The 19,221-nt window shown below is 43.8% G+C and overlaps 1 protein-coding gene across 2 annotated transcripts; it reads left to right on the top strand.

The window, feature by feature from the left end:
- Positions 1 to 413: 413 nt before the first annotated feature.
- LOC147887213 (uncharacterized) lies at positions 414 to 15,855 on the top strand. 2 transcript variants are annotated; one of them, XM_087394114.1, is made up of 10 exons: positions 414 to 753; positions 1,292 to 1,335; positions 5,210 to 5,336; positions 5,455 to 5,581; positions 5,700 to 6,400; positions 6,562 to 6,934; positions 7,039 to 7,351; positions 13,650 to 13,811; positions 13,892 to 14,419; positions 14,567 to 15,855. In XM_087394114.1, exons 1-10 carry the CDS (start codon positions 564 to 566, stop codon positions 14,876 to 14,878), a joined length of 2,877 nt encoding a protein of 958 aa, XP_087250240.1. In that variant the 5' UTR covers positions 414 to 563; the 3' UTR covers positions 14,879 to 15,855. The 2 variants fall into 2 exon arrangements, with proteins under 2 accessions (XP_087250240.1, XP_087250239.1); XM_087394113.1 differs by having other exon boundaries at positions 5,694 to 6,400; positions 14,567 to 15,854.
- The last annotated feature ends 3,366 nt before the right edge of the window (positions 15,856 to 19,221 follow it).

The raw sequence follows: 19,221 nt of genomic DNA on the forward strand, positions 1-19,221 counted from the left end.
GATCGATTATGTAGGGAGAGTTTGAAAGAGGGATATAGGAAAGTGAGGAGGTGATGAAAGGGTAGAAAGGACATGAAGGGTGAAGGGGACAGGGGTGAGGGAGTCAGACATTGCTTGATGACGAGATGGATATGTAGAGTTCTATATCCTACAAACCCCGTGCGCCCGCACCTTCCCTCCCCTACCCCACCACCCCCTCTCCTTGAACACTCTCAGGGACATGATAAAAGTGTAGAGAGAAGAGGAGGGGTGAAGGAGGAGAGAGGGGAGAGGATATAAGGGCATGTGGGAAGTGTGGGAAAGGAGGGAGGATTTACAAAAATTGGAAGGGGAAGGAAAAAAAAAGCACTGCTCTGTATAGTCTTTGTATTGTATACTTAAAAAAAAAACAAAACAAAAAACACAGTATAGTCTTTTGAGCTACTACTGTCTCTTCTTCTTCTGATGCTACTACTACTTTTTCTTCTTCTTCTTCTTCCCCACTTCCCCCTTCCCAAACCCTAAAGCTTCATGCTTTAGCTTCACCATATCCTACCTCCCCTCCCTTTTCCCTTCCCCCCACCATGAGTTCTGGTGCTCGCCTCGCCTTTCCTGCCGGCTCCTCCTCCTCCTCCTCCTCCATCCCTTCCAACGCCCGTAAGGTCGTCCAGGACCTCAAGGAAATCGTCAGAAACAGTGACGATGAGATCTATGCTATGCTCAAAGAATGTAACATGGATCCCAATGAGACCGTCCAACGACTCCTCAGTCAAGGTAGCCCTCCTTCCCCTCCTGCCGGTTTTGGCTCCGTCCCTCATCCCCTTGCCGGAAATTTGGGAGAAATTGTGTCGTCTCCAGAAGATTGCTGCATCTCTGTTGTAGCGTAGTGCTCGGTCGCGTCCGTAATTTCTACCGGGAAAGTCAGATCACTCCCTAGAAACTATCGGAGGCTGGTCGCTATCTGATCTTACGCTGGGATGACATGGGTTACCTCACATCGTCCTTCGTCTTCACAACGTAATCTTTCTGTTCGTGCACATCGGCGCTTAGATTTTGACCGTGATACTCCTCGCGTCTCAATGATTTACCTCCCTGAAATGATCTCGCATTGCTTTTTAGTGTGCACGTATTGCACTCATTACCTCGATGCCTCGGAGCTTATCTCGCTTAAAAAGTCTGTTTTTCTGTATGCCCGTTGGCGTTGTTGCTGTGTTCTTAGCTGTTGCCAGCGCTTTCAACTCTCAAAGTCATTCTGGCATTGTATGGTTCTGCTTGGATTGTCTTGCTGATCAGGGTGACTTGTGGAGTGCAGATACCTTTCATGAAGTCAAGCGGAAGCGAGACAAGAAGAAAGAGGTTAGTGCTGCTGATCTGAGCGTATGATTGTGACGAAGTAGCAATACATGTTGTACACCCTATATACAAATTGGATCTGCATGAGAAGCTATGCGATTGTTGTCATATATGTACTACTACTTTATGAAGTCCACATGCCACCTAGAGACATTTGGTTTTGTCAATAAATTTTTACCGGCTCTCTCTTTTTTAGTCATATCATATATCTTGTGTAAGCGACAGTATGTATCCAAGCTCAACTTCTTTGCAGGTGCAATAACTAAGAACAAGAATCCATGTTCTTGCCCTTCTTAGAGGTGATGAGTTTTCTTAGAGGTGATGAGTTTTCTAGTTGGAGATAGTATAATAGTATATTAGTAACCAGATTCTTGCCTTTTATTGTCTAGATATTTAGCCTTCATCATGGCTGAGTTTGCCCTTCACCTCTGGAGTGTCGACAGAAACTCAGTACGAAGACTTTTATATAAATGGATGTTCAAGTATGTGTGGGTGTGTGGATTTGTATGTGTGAGAGCAAATTTTTATACTATGGTCTACACCCACTGTTGGGCGTTGATGATGTCAGTGGGGATGTCATAGTAGCTAGTCCTTGCTATGCGTGATGGAGTTTATGGTTTTCAATCTCTTGAGTGACTATCGTGAGATTGAAACTACACTATGTTGTGGTTTTAGAGGATAAGTTTGGGAATGTTCCTGGATTCATCTAGGTATATGAGTTTGGCATGTTAATAGATGTATGTTTTTGAACAGTAGCGGACATGCAAATTTCCTTTGTGAAGTTTTTGTCCAAGTTATTGCGTGTTGATGTTGTGATGATTCTTTCTACGATGCCTTTGCATGAGCGCATAGACCCAATGTCTGGACTCCAAAAACTGTGCAACCTGCCATGTGTCAACAGATGTGACATTTGCCGTTAAAATTTGCTTTGAATGTGTGGGCGGAATGTGCCATGTGGCACCCGAGACGTGAGTCGGGTACGGGGTCTCCACGTCTCGACCCCTAGCTGCCCACCAAAGCTCCATAGTCTCCCAAAAAACCCTGGGAGGGGATGATTGTGGAGGGTTGAAGAGGCTAATATATACAAGGTCTCCCTTCCCAAGGGTAGATATGCTTAAGGTATGGATATCTCCTCTTGTACATGTGTAACAGTGCAGGCATCCCTGCTTGATATCTTTCTTTCATATTAACCCAAGTATGCATTAGATGTAAAGGCCACCACCTCCAACACTTCGCTAGTGTGCATACCTTGTAGATCTGTTGCTCTCTAGGTGTGCTTGTGGCTCTCCTTGCTAGATACTAGTTTGATAATCGCTCCATCCTTTGATGTTCTCATGAAGGGGTCACGGTAGAACTAGACCTTGGTGGGGAACTTTTGGTTACCCGAAAGTCTATGATGTATATGGTTGGAGTAGATCGAACCGTATGATACGATTGATCCCATCGTGCGGGATCAGAGAATCAGGGGCATCCAAGTTGTACTGAAAGGAGAGGAGGTTGTCCGTTTGAATCCACTGATTGACAAACCATCTGGATATGCGTGCATACCAAGCGGTGCTAATCCCTCTATCAGCTAGTCGTCTGGATGTCACCAGTGTCAATGTTGCTAGATAAGGCCCAAACCTTGTCAAGATATGTCATTGTCTAGAAGATGGCATCAATCTAAAGTGGTGTTATGGTGAACTTTGCCTGTACAATTTGGTGGGAGACTAAGGGCTTTCTCCGAATCATCTTGGATCCCATAGCGACATGGAATCTCTCAAATCGCCTCAAGTCAATTGCTGATAGGTCATTTCCTTAGAAGGGGGTTGCATTCATGTTTGTCATCTCACAAGTGTATCAAACAGCCACCCCTTCCTTGAGGGGTCCTCGAAACACTTGCTCTCATCGATCCAGAGCTCTCTTGTAGGTCGTGTGTCTTGGTTGCTTGGGTCACCGTGAAAATTGGCCCTGTGAAGACTGTGCCTAGATAGATGCTTGACTGTATGATCTCCACTTGCTTCCCTCAGTAAGTGAAGTTGTGTCGATGAAGTATTACTCTCGAGGTGTTGAAAGTCGTACCCTTGGTCTTCCCAATATTGATTGTCAAGTCTTTCTCTCTGCAAAGCACCCTAGGTGTCTTTGTAAGCTTGTTGTTGGTTGAGAGAGAGAGAGAGAGAGAGGGGGGGGGGGGGGAAGGGGGGAAGGGGGGGGGGAGGGAGGGAGGGAGGAGGGGGTGAGGGAGGGAGGAGGGGGTGAGGGAGGGAGGGATAGCAGGCCTATGAGACAAGTGTCTCTTGTTGTGGTGGGGGGCGTAGTCTTTGTGATCTCTATATCTGGTTGTCCATATCAAGAGCGATGCTTCCCCTTTTAGTAGAGTTGGGATGGGCTGAACCTCCATCATGCTCTGGTCAAACTTTGCATCATGTGTGTTCTTTGTGTCTCTGGCTCCACCGCTCTCTGCCATCCCTTCCCACTGATCCATGCTGTTCTCATGCTGGCTATCTCCTCCTCAATTCCACTATGTCCTCTTGAGGCAGGGGTGAATGCGTAGAAATCCGTGACATGTCGTTGAGCTCGATTTGTCTTTGTCTCTCATCACATGTCAATTTTGTTGTTTGAACTGTTGCAATAAGGTCTCTTTGTGTCGCTGCATCTCCATCAAATAGGGACCAACACACACTTGGTCATGAAAATAGATCAGTTGAGAGGCCCAAAACCGTGCCCCTCTTGAGAGAGAGTGGTACTGTTCATGAGATTGAAAACTGAAAGCATCATGATAGTATACCGCACGTGGTGGGAACTAGTTGCTAGAGGTATCTATCATATCTCCAATAGGCTATTGATGAATCTAGTAAAAACAAGGAAAAGGCTCCATGTGTTGGGAGTAGTTCTTGCCATGTCATGTGTGATATGTGAGTCACTTGTATCTTTGAGCTCCTTTTGGGCAAAAATTGGGACTTTTTCGCTATTTGCTGCAGGTGTCCTTGAGTATTTGTCCTCGTGGGTAACATGAAGTGGCTTGATGTTGAGAGGCAGTAATGATGGTGATTGCTTCGATCCTTGCAGGTATTGTATCCAATCTGCCGTTGACCGAGTGTGTCTGGAAGGCTCTGGCTGGTTGTGTAGCGCATGCTGCCCACTGTGCTTCTTGTGTGCATCCGCAATGAAATCCCCATGTGCGCTAAGTGGCTGTCTGATGGATAGCCTTTGCACTAGGCATGTAGACCAATCTTGGTGAGTGTCTGAGTGAAGGTGCCCATGAACAAGCTCTCAATGGTCTGCTCATGTACGAGCTTTCCTAAGTTGAAGGACTCCGACTGGTTGTGGAGTAACTACAGTGCTTACAGTCAACGATTTGACTATTAGGAGAGGTTTTGGTCGCTTTTTAAAGTTTTGGTAGTGTGCTAGGTGATTCTTAATCCCATAGTTACTTAGGTCATGTTTGGAACATCAGGATTGTGGATTTGATGTTACTGAAGTTCGAGTGCATGTGGCAGAGCGTTAATACTAAGAGGACACCTTGCAAAATTTAGAGTCTTGGGCTTTGTGGGAGGTTTGCATCTAGAGTAAAGAGGCACACAGTGAGTGTGCGATCTTCTAGCTCATCAGACACCAAAAAGTAGTGATGTTGGGGGTTGCTGAATCTGGTGTCTTTTGTAATCTTGACCTAGTCTGAACAATTTTTTTTGGGAGATTATTTTAAATTGGACCATGTGGGGTGGGGGGAGGATCATACACATATACGTGCGTGTGCGTGTGCGTGCGTGCGTTGTGTTAAAAGTGTGTTTTTTAAAATATATAGTATTATAAAAAAAAAAGTGTGTGTTAAAAGTGAAAGATTCGGACTTCTTTATTAGACAGCAGTTCAGAAACTATTTCTTGTTGTACTGTGTAGAATGTTAGCAAGGAGTCTGGAGAAGCCAGGTCAAGGCCTTCTGGTGCAGGTTCCTCCTCTTTGCGCAGTGGAAGGGTCCCTGATCGTGGCACTGGACGGGGAAATTATATTCCACGCTATAACTTTGGTATAGAATGGGCATAAAGTCCTGTTCATTTTTCAGCCTTTCAGGAACTGTGGCGTTTTCTAGTGGCTGTAATATTCTGTATTTTTTAAGGACCGTGGCTTTCAACAATATGATGTAGAACTCAGTGGCGGTGGCAGAGGGCAATCCCTAAGTGGAAGGGACAATTCAAGAGCACCAACTTCAACATCGTCAGTGCAGCCAGTACAGCCACAGGTCCAGACCAAGACTAATTTGGGCGGTGCAAGGTGACGTAACAATTGAGTTTGTCATGGTACATCGATATCTCAGTGTTATTGCGCTGAAGGAATGCCAAGTCAACTGTGTGTTAAAACAACTCTCCCCCCCTTTATGTTGTAGTGGTAGCAATGCCAATGCTGTGGTCACAACGGCTGCTGATTCCATCATGGTACCAAATGGGAGTGCTCCATATACAAGACCTCCTCAAATGTCTCGTGGAAGCTGGAGTGCAGGTCCTGGTCAAGCTACGATGGCTGACATTGTCAAATCCAGCAGTGCACAGAAGTATGCTACTGCTACAGCCTCAGTATCGAACTCAAAAGCTTTGGCGACTCAGCAGCTTGCTTCATCAAGTCCCAATGTGGTCCCTGGTGTATTGTCACCATCAACAGATCCTGTTGAGCAGACGTACGTTGAGTCCCATGCAAGGGGTCCTCTGGATGGTAAAGAAGACATTGGGATGGAGGCAATTCAGAGATCTGCTGGAGAGGAGGCGCCTCTGCTCTCCATGGAGGCTGGTCCAATGATAGAGTCCTTACAGTTGTCACCACAAATTCCTCAATCAAGCATGAATGTATTTTCTGCTGAGGCTGATGTAAAAGTAGATGAGGCTGACATCCCCTCTCCTTCAGTCTCATTGTCTCCTCAGGAGCAAGCTGTAACTCAAGCTCCACTGATGGAAGTTGGTAGCTTGTCCGAAGGACCGGTTATCTCACCCTCCTCAGGGTCGCCTGCAGCTTCTGTATCAAGGAACACTCTTATTTCAAGCCAGTTCAATGGCAGGGTGGTCTATCAGACACAACAGCAGCCCGTGGGGAGTCAAAAAGGTGCAGTCTCCCACCCCCCTGTGCAAGCTTTGAAATGTTGGTGTAAAATGTTTTGAAGGTTCTTATTTTGGACTTTGGAACAACAAAAATCTGAATTTGTACGATTGGATATATTCTAGTCTTACAAAGGTATATTTTTATTTTGTCTTGGAATCTTGCAGGATCTGGATTGGAATGGAAGCCTAAATCACCTCCTATCAAAAGTAATGTATTTTCTGAGGTTGTAATAGAAGCATCTTCAGTCAACGAAGCTGCTAGACAATCTCCACCTGCAACACCTCAACATAGCACAGGAATGCTGTTAGATTCCAGTTCTAAATTTCAACAGCTTAGCATACAGGATGATCAGCCTGTCATCATCCCAAATCACCTGCAGGTTCCTGAGGCAGATCGAACTCATTTGAATTTTGGAAGCTTTGGAGAGGATTTTGATACCCCATTTTCTACTAATTTTTCAAGTGAAGATGACAACAAGAGTTCAGTACGGGTCGAAGATGATTTAGAGGCTCCAGCTGAGGCGCCGAATGCCTCTAGGTTTATTTTTGAACACCTTTGATGTCATTTGGCATTACTTTTGCAGTGGCTGTTATCGTAGAGTATTATTTATGTGGACTAATTGAACTTGATGGTATGTGCAGCTTGAAGGTCTCCACACCTGTATCTCTTGAGCAGACTTACAGTTATCAGTCTACAGCCCCCCCTGTAGAGGCTGTTCCTAGTAGTGATGATGTTGCAATTAGTATGCCTATGCCTGTGATTTCACCTGTGGTGTCACGGCCAGAGGTGTCAAAGTCTGCACCAGTTGTGCAACAAAGTGCACAATATCCCTACCTTTCAACTCTACCCAATTATCCGGGTTTTGGGATAGTGCCTCAGCTCATGGGCAGCCAGTATACATACGAACCTTCAGAATCTCAGCCTCAAGAGGTCTCTCGGCTGCCTAGTTTTGTGGTAAGTCTCTTTCCATAGCAAGTGCAAGCGTCTTCGTTACTGGCATATGGATAAGCTCTCCATATCTCAAATTATTGTAAATTATATTTCAGGATATCAAACACTGTTGCTTCTCGATCAAGTGATTCTAATTGCTTGCACTAAAACATATCTATGTCAAGTGAAGAATAAGTGTAAGCATTTCTTGGTTGCTTTTACATGATCAGCTTGCGGATGCTCCCAAATCACCTAGAAGAGTGAAAAGATGGCAGCAAATGCCTCTTGATATAACTGCAGAGGCAACCAACCCCTGATGCTGTCTTTACAACCCCGAGGGTTAAAAATGAAAACGAAATACACCTACATTTTCACAAATGAAATGGAATGTAAAATTACATTGAACCTTTACCATACTGGCATGACATTCATACACCAAGATAACTTAACTACACAGTGGAAGACTGAACTTGTTGAATCTAAATGTTTCAAGGTAGAGGAAAGAGGAAAAGGAACAAGTGACACTGCATTGGGTCCCATCTCTGTAAAGAAGAACTCTGCTGCATATTATTACACAGAAGATACACTCCTGATATAGAACAGCAAGATTGATTGAGACACTTCATGATGAAGGTTGAGTTCTTAAAGAGAGTGCATTTGCAGAAGACACAAGAGTGGGTTTGAAGGAGGACCATCCTTTTCTCAAATGTACTGCACAACCAAACCGATGGATGGGATGGGACTTTAGAGTGTCCAAGCACTGTAAATGCCTACTAGAGTGATATTTATCTGTCAAATAAGTGAACCTATTCACCATAGAAGAAGTACAGTCACCAGAAGCTTTCTCATGATTCTTGTAGTCAACTTTTCCTATACACATGTGGCGGGATACTCATCATAGCTACTGATGCATGTTAGACATGTGCATGGATGCCTCAAGAGCTCTTCAAGAGACGTGCCTCATTTGATTTTGAATCTTCTTTTTTGGGCTCGCCCTTCTTTTTGCTCTTCTAATTTACCTTTTTCTTCTTGCATTCTCTTGCAAAGTGTCTGGGCTTATCGCACTAGTAACATTTCATTTTTTATTCGTCCCCATTGTTCGAAGACTTTTTGCCCTTTGAAGTATTCATCCCTCGTGGGCTTACCTTGTTGGCTTACCCTTAACTCTGATTGTGCCCTTGTCATCATATTCATCGAACATCTTCACCCTCGTTTGTGTTGGGACATCGTGAAGTAGGTGGAAATGAGAAAATAGTCTGCTTGTATTGATAGAACTATCAGAATCGGAGGAGGACAGCACACAAAAACACGTGTGAAGTACTCACATGAAAAAAAGACACACCAAACTGAAAAGATAGGGTTTCTAAACCCTAAGCTGATGTACTAGTGCCCATTGTAATGATAAGCTACGTGTGCTTAGCTTAACTGTACTTTGCCTTTTGACATGATATACATGCTGATGCCAGATTTTTAAAAGGTTAATTGATTGGTGCAAAAATAACATCAACGAGTATGCTAATTGAGCATTAATTTCTAATAGTTTGCGCTTACACTAACATCACGCAAAAGTGAGGAGCTTTGAACATTTTGCAGTGTTTAGTCTTTATATTTGTGGGTTTTTGCTCAGCAAGAGCATTGCTAATGCATTCATATTGCCTTTGTTGGAATGGTCACCTCCCCATCTGTAAGCCCCCAAATGAGGAGAGCGTGGGGGAGGGAGACCTAGGGCAGAAGATGCCCAGAGAAGAGAAAGGGAGGGGGACTGCCACATGGGCAGCACCTCACACAAAGCAAGAAGGGTACCTGGCAAGTCGTGGAGCTCCTGATGTACAGGGCAGACACATGGACATCAGGGACCTGCAGCAGCCTGATTGCGCAGGGATTTCCAGCAAGGACAGACGGCGCAGCAGTACGGAAGGGTACGGTATGCATACGTGGCTGGTGAAGGCCTGGCAGGAGGCAAGGATGCTACAGCAGGAAGGCGCCTGCATGAAGAAAGATACAGGGCAGATGGCAGAGGCTATGGGCAGGAGTACAGCCTGCAATAGGGTCTCCAGCAGCAGCAAAGGGCAGCCTAGCAGCAGCCCAAAAGGGCCTGGCTAGGGCCCTTGCCTTAATTGGAGGGCCAAGGGCCCTAGAAGTTTGGGCCAAAAGGCCCCGGGTTGTGAGCTCTTAAAGGGCTGGACCAGCAGCAGACTGGTCGGCCAGTATGAGGCAGGTTGGTCGGTTTTTATGACAGGCCCTTGGGCCTATAAAAGGAGGGCCTCCAGCCCTCATTCATCATCCAACAGCTCAGCAAAAGCAGGAGTAGACAGGAGCAGCCAGGAGCCACTCCCTTGGGCCTCACACTGGGGGTGAAGGAGAGTTGAAGGTGAGCTGCAGACTGAGTTCCTAGAGGCTGGACCTTGGCTGTCTTTTAGGGCAGCAAGGTGTCGTGATCACATTCTTTGGAGCAGCCCTCTGACAGCGGACAGGAGCAGCAAGAAGGCAAGCCTTGGGCCTATACACAGAAGGTGAAGGTGACCCTGAAGGAGCTGCAGACTGAGCTTGAGTGGCAGCCCACCTAGGCTGGTTTCCAGACAGCAAGGTGGAGACGATTGTTCTGGACGGAAAGTCTACAGAGGCTCGAGGTGGAGAACGCGGACTCGAGTCTAGAGATAGCCGGCAGATAGGAGGACCTTGTGGTTAGATCAGAGGACCACACCCTTGGTGGGACTCTGGATCTATCTCTTTTGTATTGTGTCCATAGTTTTGGACGGAAATATATAAGTTTTGGTGTCTTCTATATGTGGCTGGTTCATTGTCTATTGATGAGTCTGCACATCTATGTGATGCACATTAAGTAAAGAAGTTTGTGATTTCACACCCCACACCACACTGTGTGAGCTCCTGGGCATTACTATAAGTCTTCCACTGTGTGTACCCTCTGTTGGGTCATTTTTAATAGCCTTATAGCCCATCATTGTTTGTTGGTCTTTGATGACGTTTCACCTTTGCACACTCATAATCCCTCAATTGTAAATGATTGGTTCTAGAAGTTGAGCACTATCTAAGCTTTTTGTATTGTACGCCTCCCTTGGATAGTTCGGAGGAGCAAATGATTTTAACAATATGGTGGAAGCTGCCCAAAGCATGTCATCCCGACGATCGTGGAAAGCGCCGTGACATTCTTGTCTCCCCACTCTTGAATCGCTCCTAGGTCGCAATTGTCACTAGCTTACCCGTTCCCATAGCATGGATTGAGCTTCGTATTCATGATGTTGTTTCAAATCGTCCTTGCCATAGGTAGTTATGTGTGTGACACTATAACAAAGGATAGTTTGTTCCATCCTACGTCCCTCCTTCATTGAAGTTAGGAATGGGCTTATGCAAATACATAGAAGTAGAGAAAAATGGAAAGTGCAAAGTGAAATTCAATCCTTCTTGCACCAAACTTGATAGTTCATACTTAATCGATTGTGGAGATGCTTTCGGTCAATCAAAGGGCATCCTTCCTTCTTGAGTAACATGTCAAAGATTAGGGCAGCACACCTGTAGCTAGCCCCTAGTAGAATATGGTGTCCCAAGGATCTCTTCAATCCAGAGAATCACACTCACAAGACTTGCACACAATGTGAAATTTGCATATCTAGATAAGTAAGTCAACGTGCGATGCTCATGCTCACAAAGTGTGAATTGGTCTGGTGTAAATTGGCTGGACACTATTGCTCCACTCTAGCTTGGAGTGAATGCTGTTCTACCTATAGCCTAAGTGGCTGCAAAATTAGGCCACTGCTTGCGAGCTTGGATTGTCTTGGGGGGTGGTACATCCTCGTAGGCCACCCCTCTACTCCCCTTTCCCTTCCCCTCATCCGTCTTTCTCCCACCTTCGCCTTTCCCTCCTTTTGTAGCATCCCTCATGGGTTGGCCACAGCTAACCCTGGGGATCTACACAGTCTTGTATCAATTAGCTACTATTAGAGGCTAGAACACAAACACAGGGACACCCATGGTGTAGGCTAGTGCGTCCCCACCCAACCATATCTTCGCAAGAATCACCTTTGAGCTATATGTCTAGTAATTTCAAATGAGAGATCTCCCAAGTAAGAGCACGTGTCCCATGCCATGCATCCCCATTTGATATGGATGTGTTTTGGAATCATATGCTTGGGTAGGCTCCTTCCTAGTTAGGTATTCTCGAGAGACTTCACACCCCAAGAATGCTCCAAATGAGTTAAGGCATGTCTCAACCCTAAGATCACCTTAATTGTACCAAAGGTACTTCATGTTCTAATTGTCAGAGTCTTGGTTACATGATTCTAAGGTAACCGGGCCTCCATAATACTAACGACGTTATGCATTGATGTGGACATAACATTATTCAGAGAAGGACGAAGACAAACTTTGAAAATTGGTGTCAAAGAGATTCAATACTTTTCCAAGAGCAATCTTTCCTTGTGACCTTTAGCTCTAGAACAACCTTGTTCCTAAGTGAACTGGTCTGAGGTATTTTGAAGTTGCTGCGCAATTTCATCCTCTCTAGTCGAGCTAGCCTTGTAATATTGCCTAACCCACAAGAGGTACAAGTTTGATCCTATGGTCAACATTCTTGATAGGAGGGAGACCGTAGGCAAGTTCCTTTGGAGACAAGTGTAAATAGTTTGACATCGCTCGTGTTATTTGAGTCCCTCGATTGAATCATCGGGGCAAATGCTCTGACTAGCCGAGTTAGTCACCTTAGTGACCCGAGTATAATCTCCATTGAGAAAGCTAACTTGACATCTGTCTAATGGGCATGCAAGCCCAATTTGCAAATGTCTACTTGTAGCATTAAGCATTCATCACTTCCTAGTGAGCATAGCCATTTAAGCTAGTCTCTGGTTGCATTTTTTCAATGATCATTCAGATTTTGCTTGATGTTGTCGACCGATATGCCTTTGCAGCTCCTCTCCCCTCTTTCTCCCTCTCCTTCATCCTCTGACCTTTTACCTATGGTCAACCAAAATTTCTTTGGTGGGACAAGGTATATGACAATGCAAAAGGAGTAGCATGCATGTGGAAGTGTGGCTTTTGTGGATCAGCACATAAAGATGTGAAGGAGTAGCCCAGCAGCCCCAATAAGGGAAGGTGTGAAATAGAGGGATCATCCTTGCAAGGGAGGATGGAGATGAACCCAGGGGCAAATGACAGCTAGTTAGGATGGGGCTGTGGGGGACCAAAGAGGCCAAAGACAGCTCAAGGGGGATCTACGCTGTGCAAGGCCAGGAGGCAGTGATGGAGTGGAAAGGGAGACGAGATTGGGATTGGGTGCTGATGGAAAGCGTGAGAGGAGGCAGGGCATGCATCACATGTACTTTCACTTACAGAAATTTTTGTTGAGTTTCGGCCAGCAACAGTCAAAGGAAGACATAACGGTTGCTGATTTTTGATTTTATATTCCTTATTTGAAGAATACCTCTACCTCTCTCTCTCTCTCTCTCTCTCCTGTGCAGCACTCTTTTTGGTTATTTGTATGTAAAACGGCTCTCAAGGTTTGTAATTTGAGATATTCTAGTCTTACAAAGCCATGTGGCTCTAGTTTGGTGACTGCGTATGTGCAGTCAGCTACCTTTCCTATGCAATTCTTCTTAGAACTCTTTGTCTTGGAGATGAACAAAGTTTGTGTGTTTGTATATATATATATGTGTGTGTGTGTGTGTGTATGTATGTATGTATGTATGTATGAAAAAGGTTCATCTAAGCTAGGGGGCTAAGTGAAAAAATTATTGTAGTTTTTTCCATGTGCTAGTCTTCGTCAAAGTTGGAGGTTGGCTTTCAGCTCTTGTCCCTAGAGAATTGTTTTAGGGGTCTTTGTACAATGTATCTTCATTTATGGATTAGTTTGTTGATATGCTTTGTACAATCTATCTATAGATTCTATGTGGTAGTGATGAAGTTTGTGAAGATATCTCTAGTCCCCAAAATGCATTGTAGAATTGATGTATCTAGTGGGAATATAAAATTACAATTTTATTTTTTTTAACATGATAAGTCCGGGTATATTTCTGGATTCAGATATACATACATAGATGCATGTGTACCTAGGTACGTGCAAATGCATGCTTGTGCATATTATATTGTTTAGTTTATATCGTATATGTATGTAAATTATACATAAATATGTATGTGTGCATGCAAGTGTATGCGTGTGTGACTAAAACAGGTATGCACTTGTGTACGTTCCTATGTACCTACCGTTTTAAATCGCGCAGTCAGCTGAAACTTTGCAAGTGTCTTTAAGTAATCTGACCATTTTTTTCTTGTTTTACCATATTAACATGAGGAGGGTACTTTTTGGATGCAGTCACATTACTCGGATGCAGGTGGAAATTACTACAGTCCAGTGTTTCGACCCACCTCTGATGTGGATGCACGTTACAGCCATTTTGTACCGACAAACACTGCAAACAAGTACAATTCTGGGGTCAGTCTGATGACAGGACAAGGTCTTTCTTCTTCACAAGAGGTAGTTGTTTTGGAAATATAGCTTCGTGCAAGGAGTTATTAATAAAAGAGATCCTTACTGAAGTGTTCTTTCTATATCAGGGTGGAAACTCTTTAGTCATGCCTGCAACTGGCCATACAGGGCAGACTTCACAGATGGTGGGTGTTGCACAAACAGGCCTGACGATACCTCAGCAGCACGTACCGATTCATGCGTATCCTGCACAGCATGCAGGCATTCCAATGACTCCATTCAGTGCAAACGTTTTTGGGTTTCAGTATGTACCCCCTAGCTATGGATATATGCCCTCTCCCTATCAGCATAGTTATACAGCAAATACAGGCTACCCTCAAGCACCCTCGGGCAACAGTTATGCACCTGCTGGTGCTGGTCCATACACTCCTACTGGTAATGCTGCTATTAAATATTCTTTACCTCAATACAAACCTGGAGCAGCGGCAGCTAGTGCACCACATGCAGCAGTAGCTGCAGGTTATGGGAATTTTACTGCATCTCCTGCAGGGTTTGCTACTGTCAATCCTACCGCTACTACTGCAACTGCTTCGGGCTATGACGATGTTAGTGTTCCACAGTATAAAGAAAATAATCTGTACATTCCAGGTCAACAGGTATGTGATTCCAACTTAATGCAGTTTTGGTTGGCTTTTAAGTCCCTTAGACTGCTATGAGCATTCTGCTGTATAAGCTTTTAAGCCTGTTAGACTTTGGTCCATCTCCTCACTAATGCTTAGTTCTTCAACTGATTTTCCATGCAGCAAGCAGAGGGCTCTACAGTTTGGATCCAGACACAGCCATCACGTGACATTGCGGGAATGCAAACTAATTCGTTCTATAACATGCTGGGTCAAGGCCAGCATTCAGGATATGCTCACACACAACCTATGCATGCAGTTCCTGCTGCTGCTTATGCAAATTTGTATCATCAATCGCAGTCGGGAACAGCCCCGACTGTCCATCAACTGCTTCAGCAGCCTCAATCATTAGGTGCTGTTGGAGGAGGTGCCCAAAGTGGAGCTTATCAGCAGCAACCACAGCGTGGACAACTGAACTGGACAAACAATTACTAACAGACAAATAGAAAGTAGCAACTGACCATTGGGCTGCAAGCTTGTCATATTCAGACAGATGGCCAGGTGGCACTGATGAGATATGGCTTCCCTTTAGGCTTGGTGGGTAGCTATGTGTGGGACAACCACAGTTCTGGGCAGAGTGTACATAATAAGTGTGCAAAACTGATAGATTTTCATTTAGCGAGTGTTAATTTACGCCGAAAATTACTTTGAAGGGTTTGTCTATACACTGACAAGGAGTTATGAAACCGGGGGATAAGAGAAGGATTTTAACATTGGAAGTGCCCCAATTGTTCCATATTGGACTCATTCGACCTAAGGAGAAAGCCGGGAGATGAGGATTCTATCCAGGTTTCTGTGTCCACATCAGTGAATATGTCTTTTGCTCACATAACTGTGTAGGATATAGGAGAGCAAGATTTGGTTTTAGATATTAATCATGTTACAGGGTTTCTGGCCAGAGATTTTTTTGCCAGTTGTGAAGCAGACTGCTTTGTATTAGTCTTCCCAATGGCAAGCAGTCACAACTCAAGAAGTGCTCTCATGCCTTTTTGCAAGGGAGTTATCTCGTCTTTTCCAATAATACGCTGGCATGCGAAACTATCACCTTGCTGTGTGATGCTGTCCTGCTTTACTTCAATGTGTAATTTTCGTCTACATGCAATGTGTATGTTTACTTCTCATGGTGCACCAACGTTGTATGGCAGGCAGGGCTCAAAACTACACCAAATGTTTATTTGTTGGAGTTGGTGCTGATCTCGCTGGAAGAACTTTGTAAGGATGCTAAGGGCATGTAAAACTACTTACGAGTTACAATGCTCTATAATCTATGGCATGGTGGATGCCATCTGGTAGACTGACTAAAAGCTGCTAATAAGTCTTCTATCTAGCTAAATGTTTTGAATCAATACAAATGTTAGCTATGCATACAACTTTTATCTTATCTTTGAATTCAAACCTTTTGGCCTATATTTGAATGTTAATCTCCAAAATGGAAACCTTGGATATCCTACTTGTCTTAAATTTTAAAAAATGAAGACTTGTCAATTTGTTTGTTTGTTTTTTTTTTTGGGGTGCCCACTCACCGACATGGTTTGCTTGTGTTTTATACACATACATTGTGTAAGCGTAGGACCCCCATGCAAGCATACCTTGCTTGACAGCGGAAGGATGTTCCATGGGGTACTAGGATCTACTAGAGGTGTTGTGTAAAGATTTGTGGATTCAGGTTCACACAAGCGTAAGCACAGTATAGAAGGTGGAGAGGAGAGCTCAACAAGAGACATGAGTACACCACATAACTATCCTTGTGATCTTATAAACAACCCTTCTAGGATTAATTGGCTAAGCAACCATTAGACCTTAAACGTTATTACATAAGAAGCATTGGTTTCCAACACTCTTCCAATGTGTAATTGGAACAGCCCTTGTTGAGATCTGAAGCGTTGAAATGAGAATTTGCTTAAGCCTTTAGAGGCTTTATGAACAGCTTCTACTCGTCAATATTTAATTGAATGCAATCAAGAAATATTCTAACCTTTTGTCTAAGCTTGAAGCACATGGTTCTTGGAGGAACCGAATCAAACATTGATTTTAGAGCTTGTTTGAGGTAAATCTTACATGTTGAAATGAGTTTTTGCTTCAGAGGCTTTATGAGTAGCTTCTACTCATCAATATTTTATCGAATGCAATTGCGAAATATTGTAACCTAAGGCATTTGTAGTCAGGCCAAATTGTTGCTGTAGCTCGATAGGTGAGCGGCAATTGTGGCGTACTAAGTCCCATAGGTGTGACCACTTGTTGCAGATGCCCCGTGCGTTCATTCGTCTTGCTACAATCGGTTTAATTTGTACAAGCGCTATGTGATTACCAAATGCGTCGCGGCTAATCCGTATATTTTGAGGTAAAGAACCATCTCCAGTTATCTGCCTGAGAACCCACGCACTAGCATTTGCCCAACATCTTTCGCCATGTAGCAATCAATGCTGTCAAGTGTGAGATTTGGAGAGCAAAAGGTCACAGTAGCAGTTCCTGCCAGGTGGCCATTCTGTGGTCGATTCTGACCACACCCTCTTGCTGTATCCAATGTCTGCTCATGACTGCCCGAGGTTGCAAGGTATGTAGCCTGATCAGCCACTTTGCGCATAAACGATCACACTAAACCTTTAAGGCCTCTTGTGACATGCTTGAGAATAGTGATTCTCTTGTGAAGAGACAGTCTTATCCTTCCACTTGTAAAAGATGTGTCGAACTTTGTCAATGCACGAATCTGCTCTTTGCTTGAGCATGACCCCGCATTCTAATGGACAACCCAAGTATTTGAATAGTTCACCATGGGAAATAGTGCGATAACCGTAGGTGGGTAGCCAATGTAGTTGTGTGGATGAATCAAGCCGTGGTCTTTTAGGTCTTTACCCGTGAGTCCAGACACTTCAGCGAAGTTTGCATATATGCTGAGCAAGCAATCAAGATTTTCTTTATCGCCCACCAATGAGTTAGTATTGTCCTCTGCAAAAAATTGGGTTGTAAATAGACTCTGATCAGGAAAGTGATCCACGTTGCACATGGTGATCAAGCTGACGTAGTAACGGCTTAGCCACTATAGCAAAGACTAGGGGGGCCAACGGGCACCCCTGACGAACAGAGCGACGGAGGGAGAATGCTCCATGATTGTTATACGTTGATACAAACAGTAGTCGGGGAATTGGAGATAAGGGTGGATGTCATACTAAGAAATTCTTCACCATAACCAACCTTGGACACAGTTTGAAGAATAAATTCCTAGCTCACCCTGTCGTACGCTTTTTCCAAATCTAGATTCATCAGAAGGAACTAGTGGTTGCTGGCCACAGCCGCCTCAATAGCCAAGAGCATGTTGGGAATGGCTTCATGGATATTTCGCCCGTATATGAAGCCATACTGCCCGTGATGAATACATCTAGCTAGAATGAATTTTACCCCATCTAACCATAGCTTTGGCTAGGATTTTGTAGGTGCCATTCAACATGATGTGCCTAGGCGCCATTAACCATAGGAATTTTGTTCATTCTTATCAAACTTCTATATACTTAAAAAAACTTCTCTTGTCAAGATTTTCATTGAAGAAATCAACATGGCTTTTAGTTTAAAGCATTGTTAGAGAAGCCCTAAAGTCTCAAGTTTTTGGTCTTAATGACGATCCCATAGCCCAACAACATGCTTTGTAATAACTCCTTTTTGTAACAATGCTCTTTAATAGTGGAGCAAATTGACCTTAAAATGTATCAACATCAATACGCCCTAGAAAACACCTCAGGAACATGAAAAAGAGAGAGAAAAATTTAGCTCTACATGGCTAAAGTTTCTCCATAACCTTGTTGCAAAACTCTATTGAAAATGACCTCGTCGAGCTCAGAAAATAAGATTGAGTTGAGGTAATAAGTGGGTAGATCGAAATAGGAGAGGACCCCTCTAATGTTTGTTGACCTAATGAGACCAAAGTGAGCAAACTAGATTAATGGAATCATACTAGCTATAGTTATAAATAATCCACATTGTCATAGACCTTTCCATTGGAGTTCAACTATCATTGAGAGATAGTCAACGTTGGAAGTGCATCAACGATGAGCTCATTTGCTACTCTTTGGGGGTGACCCATAGCTACTTGGAAGTCGATGGAAGGGGGTTGGATTTTTGTGCATTTCAAGGCATTGGAGACATGGAGTGGCATTGTAGAAGCATTAGATTTGAGATTGCTTACATATTTGTGATGCACTCAATAGATGCATCTGAGAAAGCAAGATAGATTTTTTAGTATAATAACATGAATGACAAACATAGAGGGCATTTGAGTGTTCTAAGACTCCATTTTGAAGTGATCTATCATGCAATATGTTTGTATTGTAATGTGTACAACCTTACATGGAAATGGGATACATGTTGAAAAAGGTGGCTAGAGGCCCCAAGATGTGCATACATGAGGCAAATGAATTAGGCCAACCTCTTGGTATTTCATTTCCTTTGCCTTATTTTTTGGGTATTACATGAACAATCAAAGTTGAAGCCATATCTATGTATCAGATCTTTAATGAGCATAGTAGTGTAAGATGTAGCCTATTAATTATTATAAGGTGTAATGTGTTTTTGTTGGGGGGAGGGTGGGGGGACATGTTGCTTTGGGAAAGAATTGCATTTATTACCAACAGCTAGTATCTGCCCACATGTGGATCATTGTCTGATACTGTGCCTCACATAGTACATACCTGACTCACCTTATGTAATTATGAAGCGTTAAGGCACATTCTTATATGGTGCTAAATAGATACGACAAAAAATCTCTAAGATATCCAAACGTCATCTTT

This window comes from Dipteris shenzhenensis, chromosome 23 (genome assembly GCF_047967505.1).
Source record: "Dipteris shenzhenensis isolate YYH24624 ecotype China chromosome 23, Dip_SZ_1.0, whole genome shotgun sequence".
NCBI lineage: Eukaryota > Viridiplantae > Streptophyta > Polypodiopsida > Gleicheniales > Dipteridaceae > Dipteris > Dipteris shenzhenensis.

Excerpts from the sequence above, each read along its gene's own strand:
- LOC147887213 (XM_087394113.1), top strand. The coding sequence starts at position 564 with ATGAGTTCTGGTGCTCGCCTCGCCTTTCCTGCCGGCTCCTCCTCCTCC. Across the intron at positions 5,337-5,454 it reads TATTCCACGCTATAACTTTG|AACTCAGTGGCGGTGGCAGA; the intron begins GTATAGAATGGG and ends AATATGATGTAG. Across the intron at positions 13,812-13,891 it reads GTCTTTCTTCTTCACAAGAG|GGTGGAAACTCTTTAGTCAT; the intron begins GTAGTTGTTTTG and ends TTTCTATATCAG.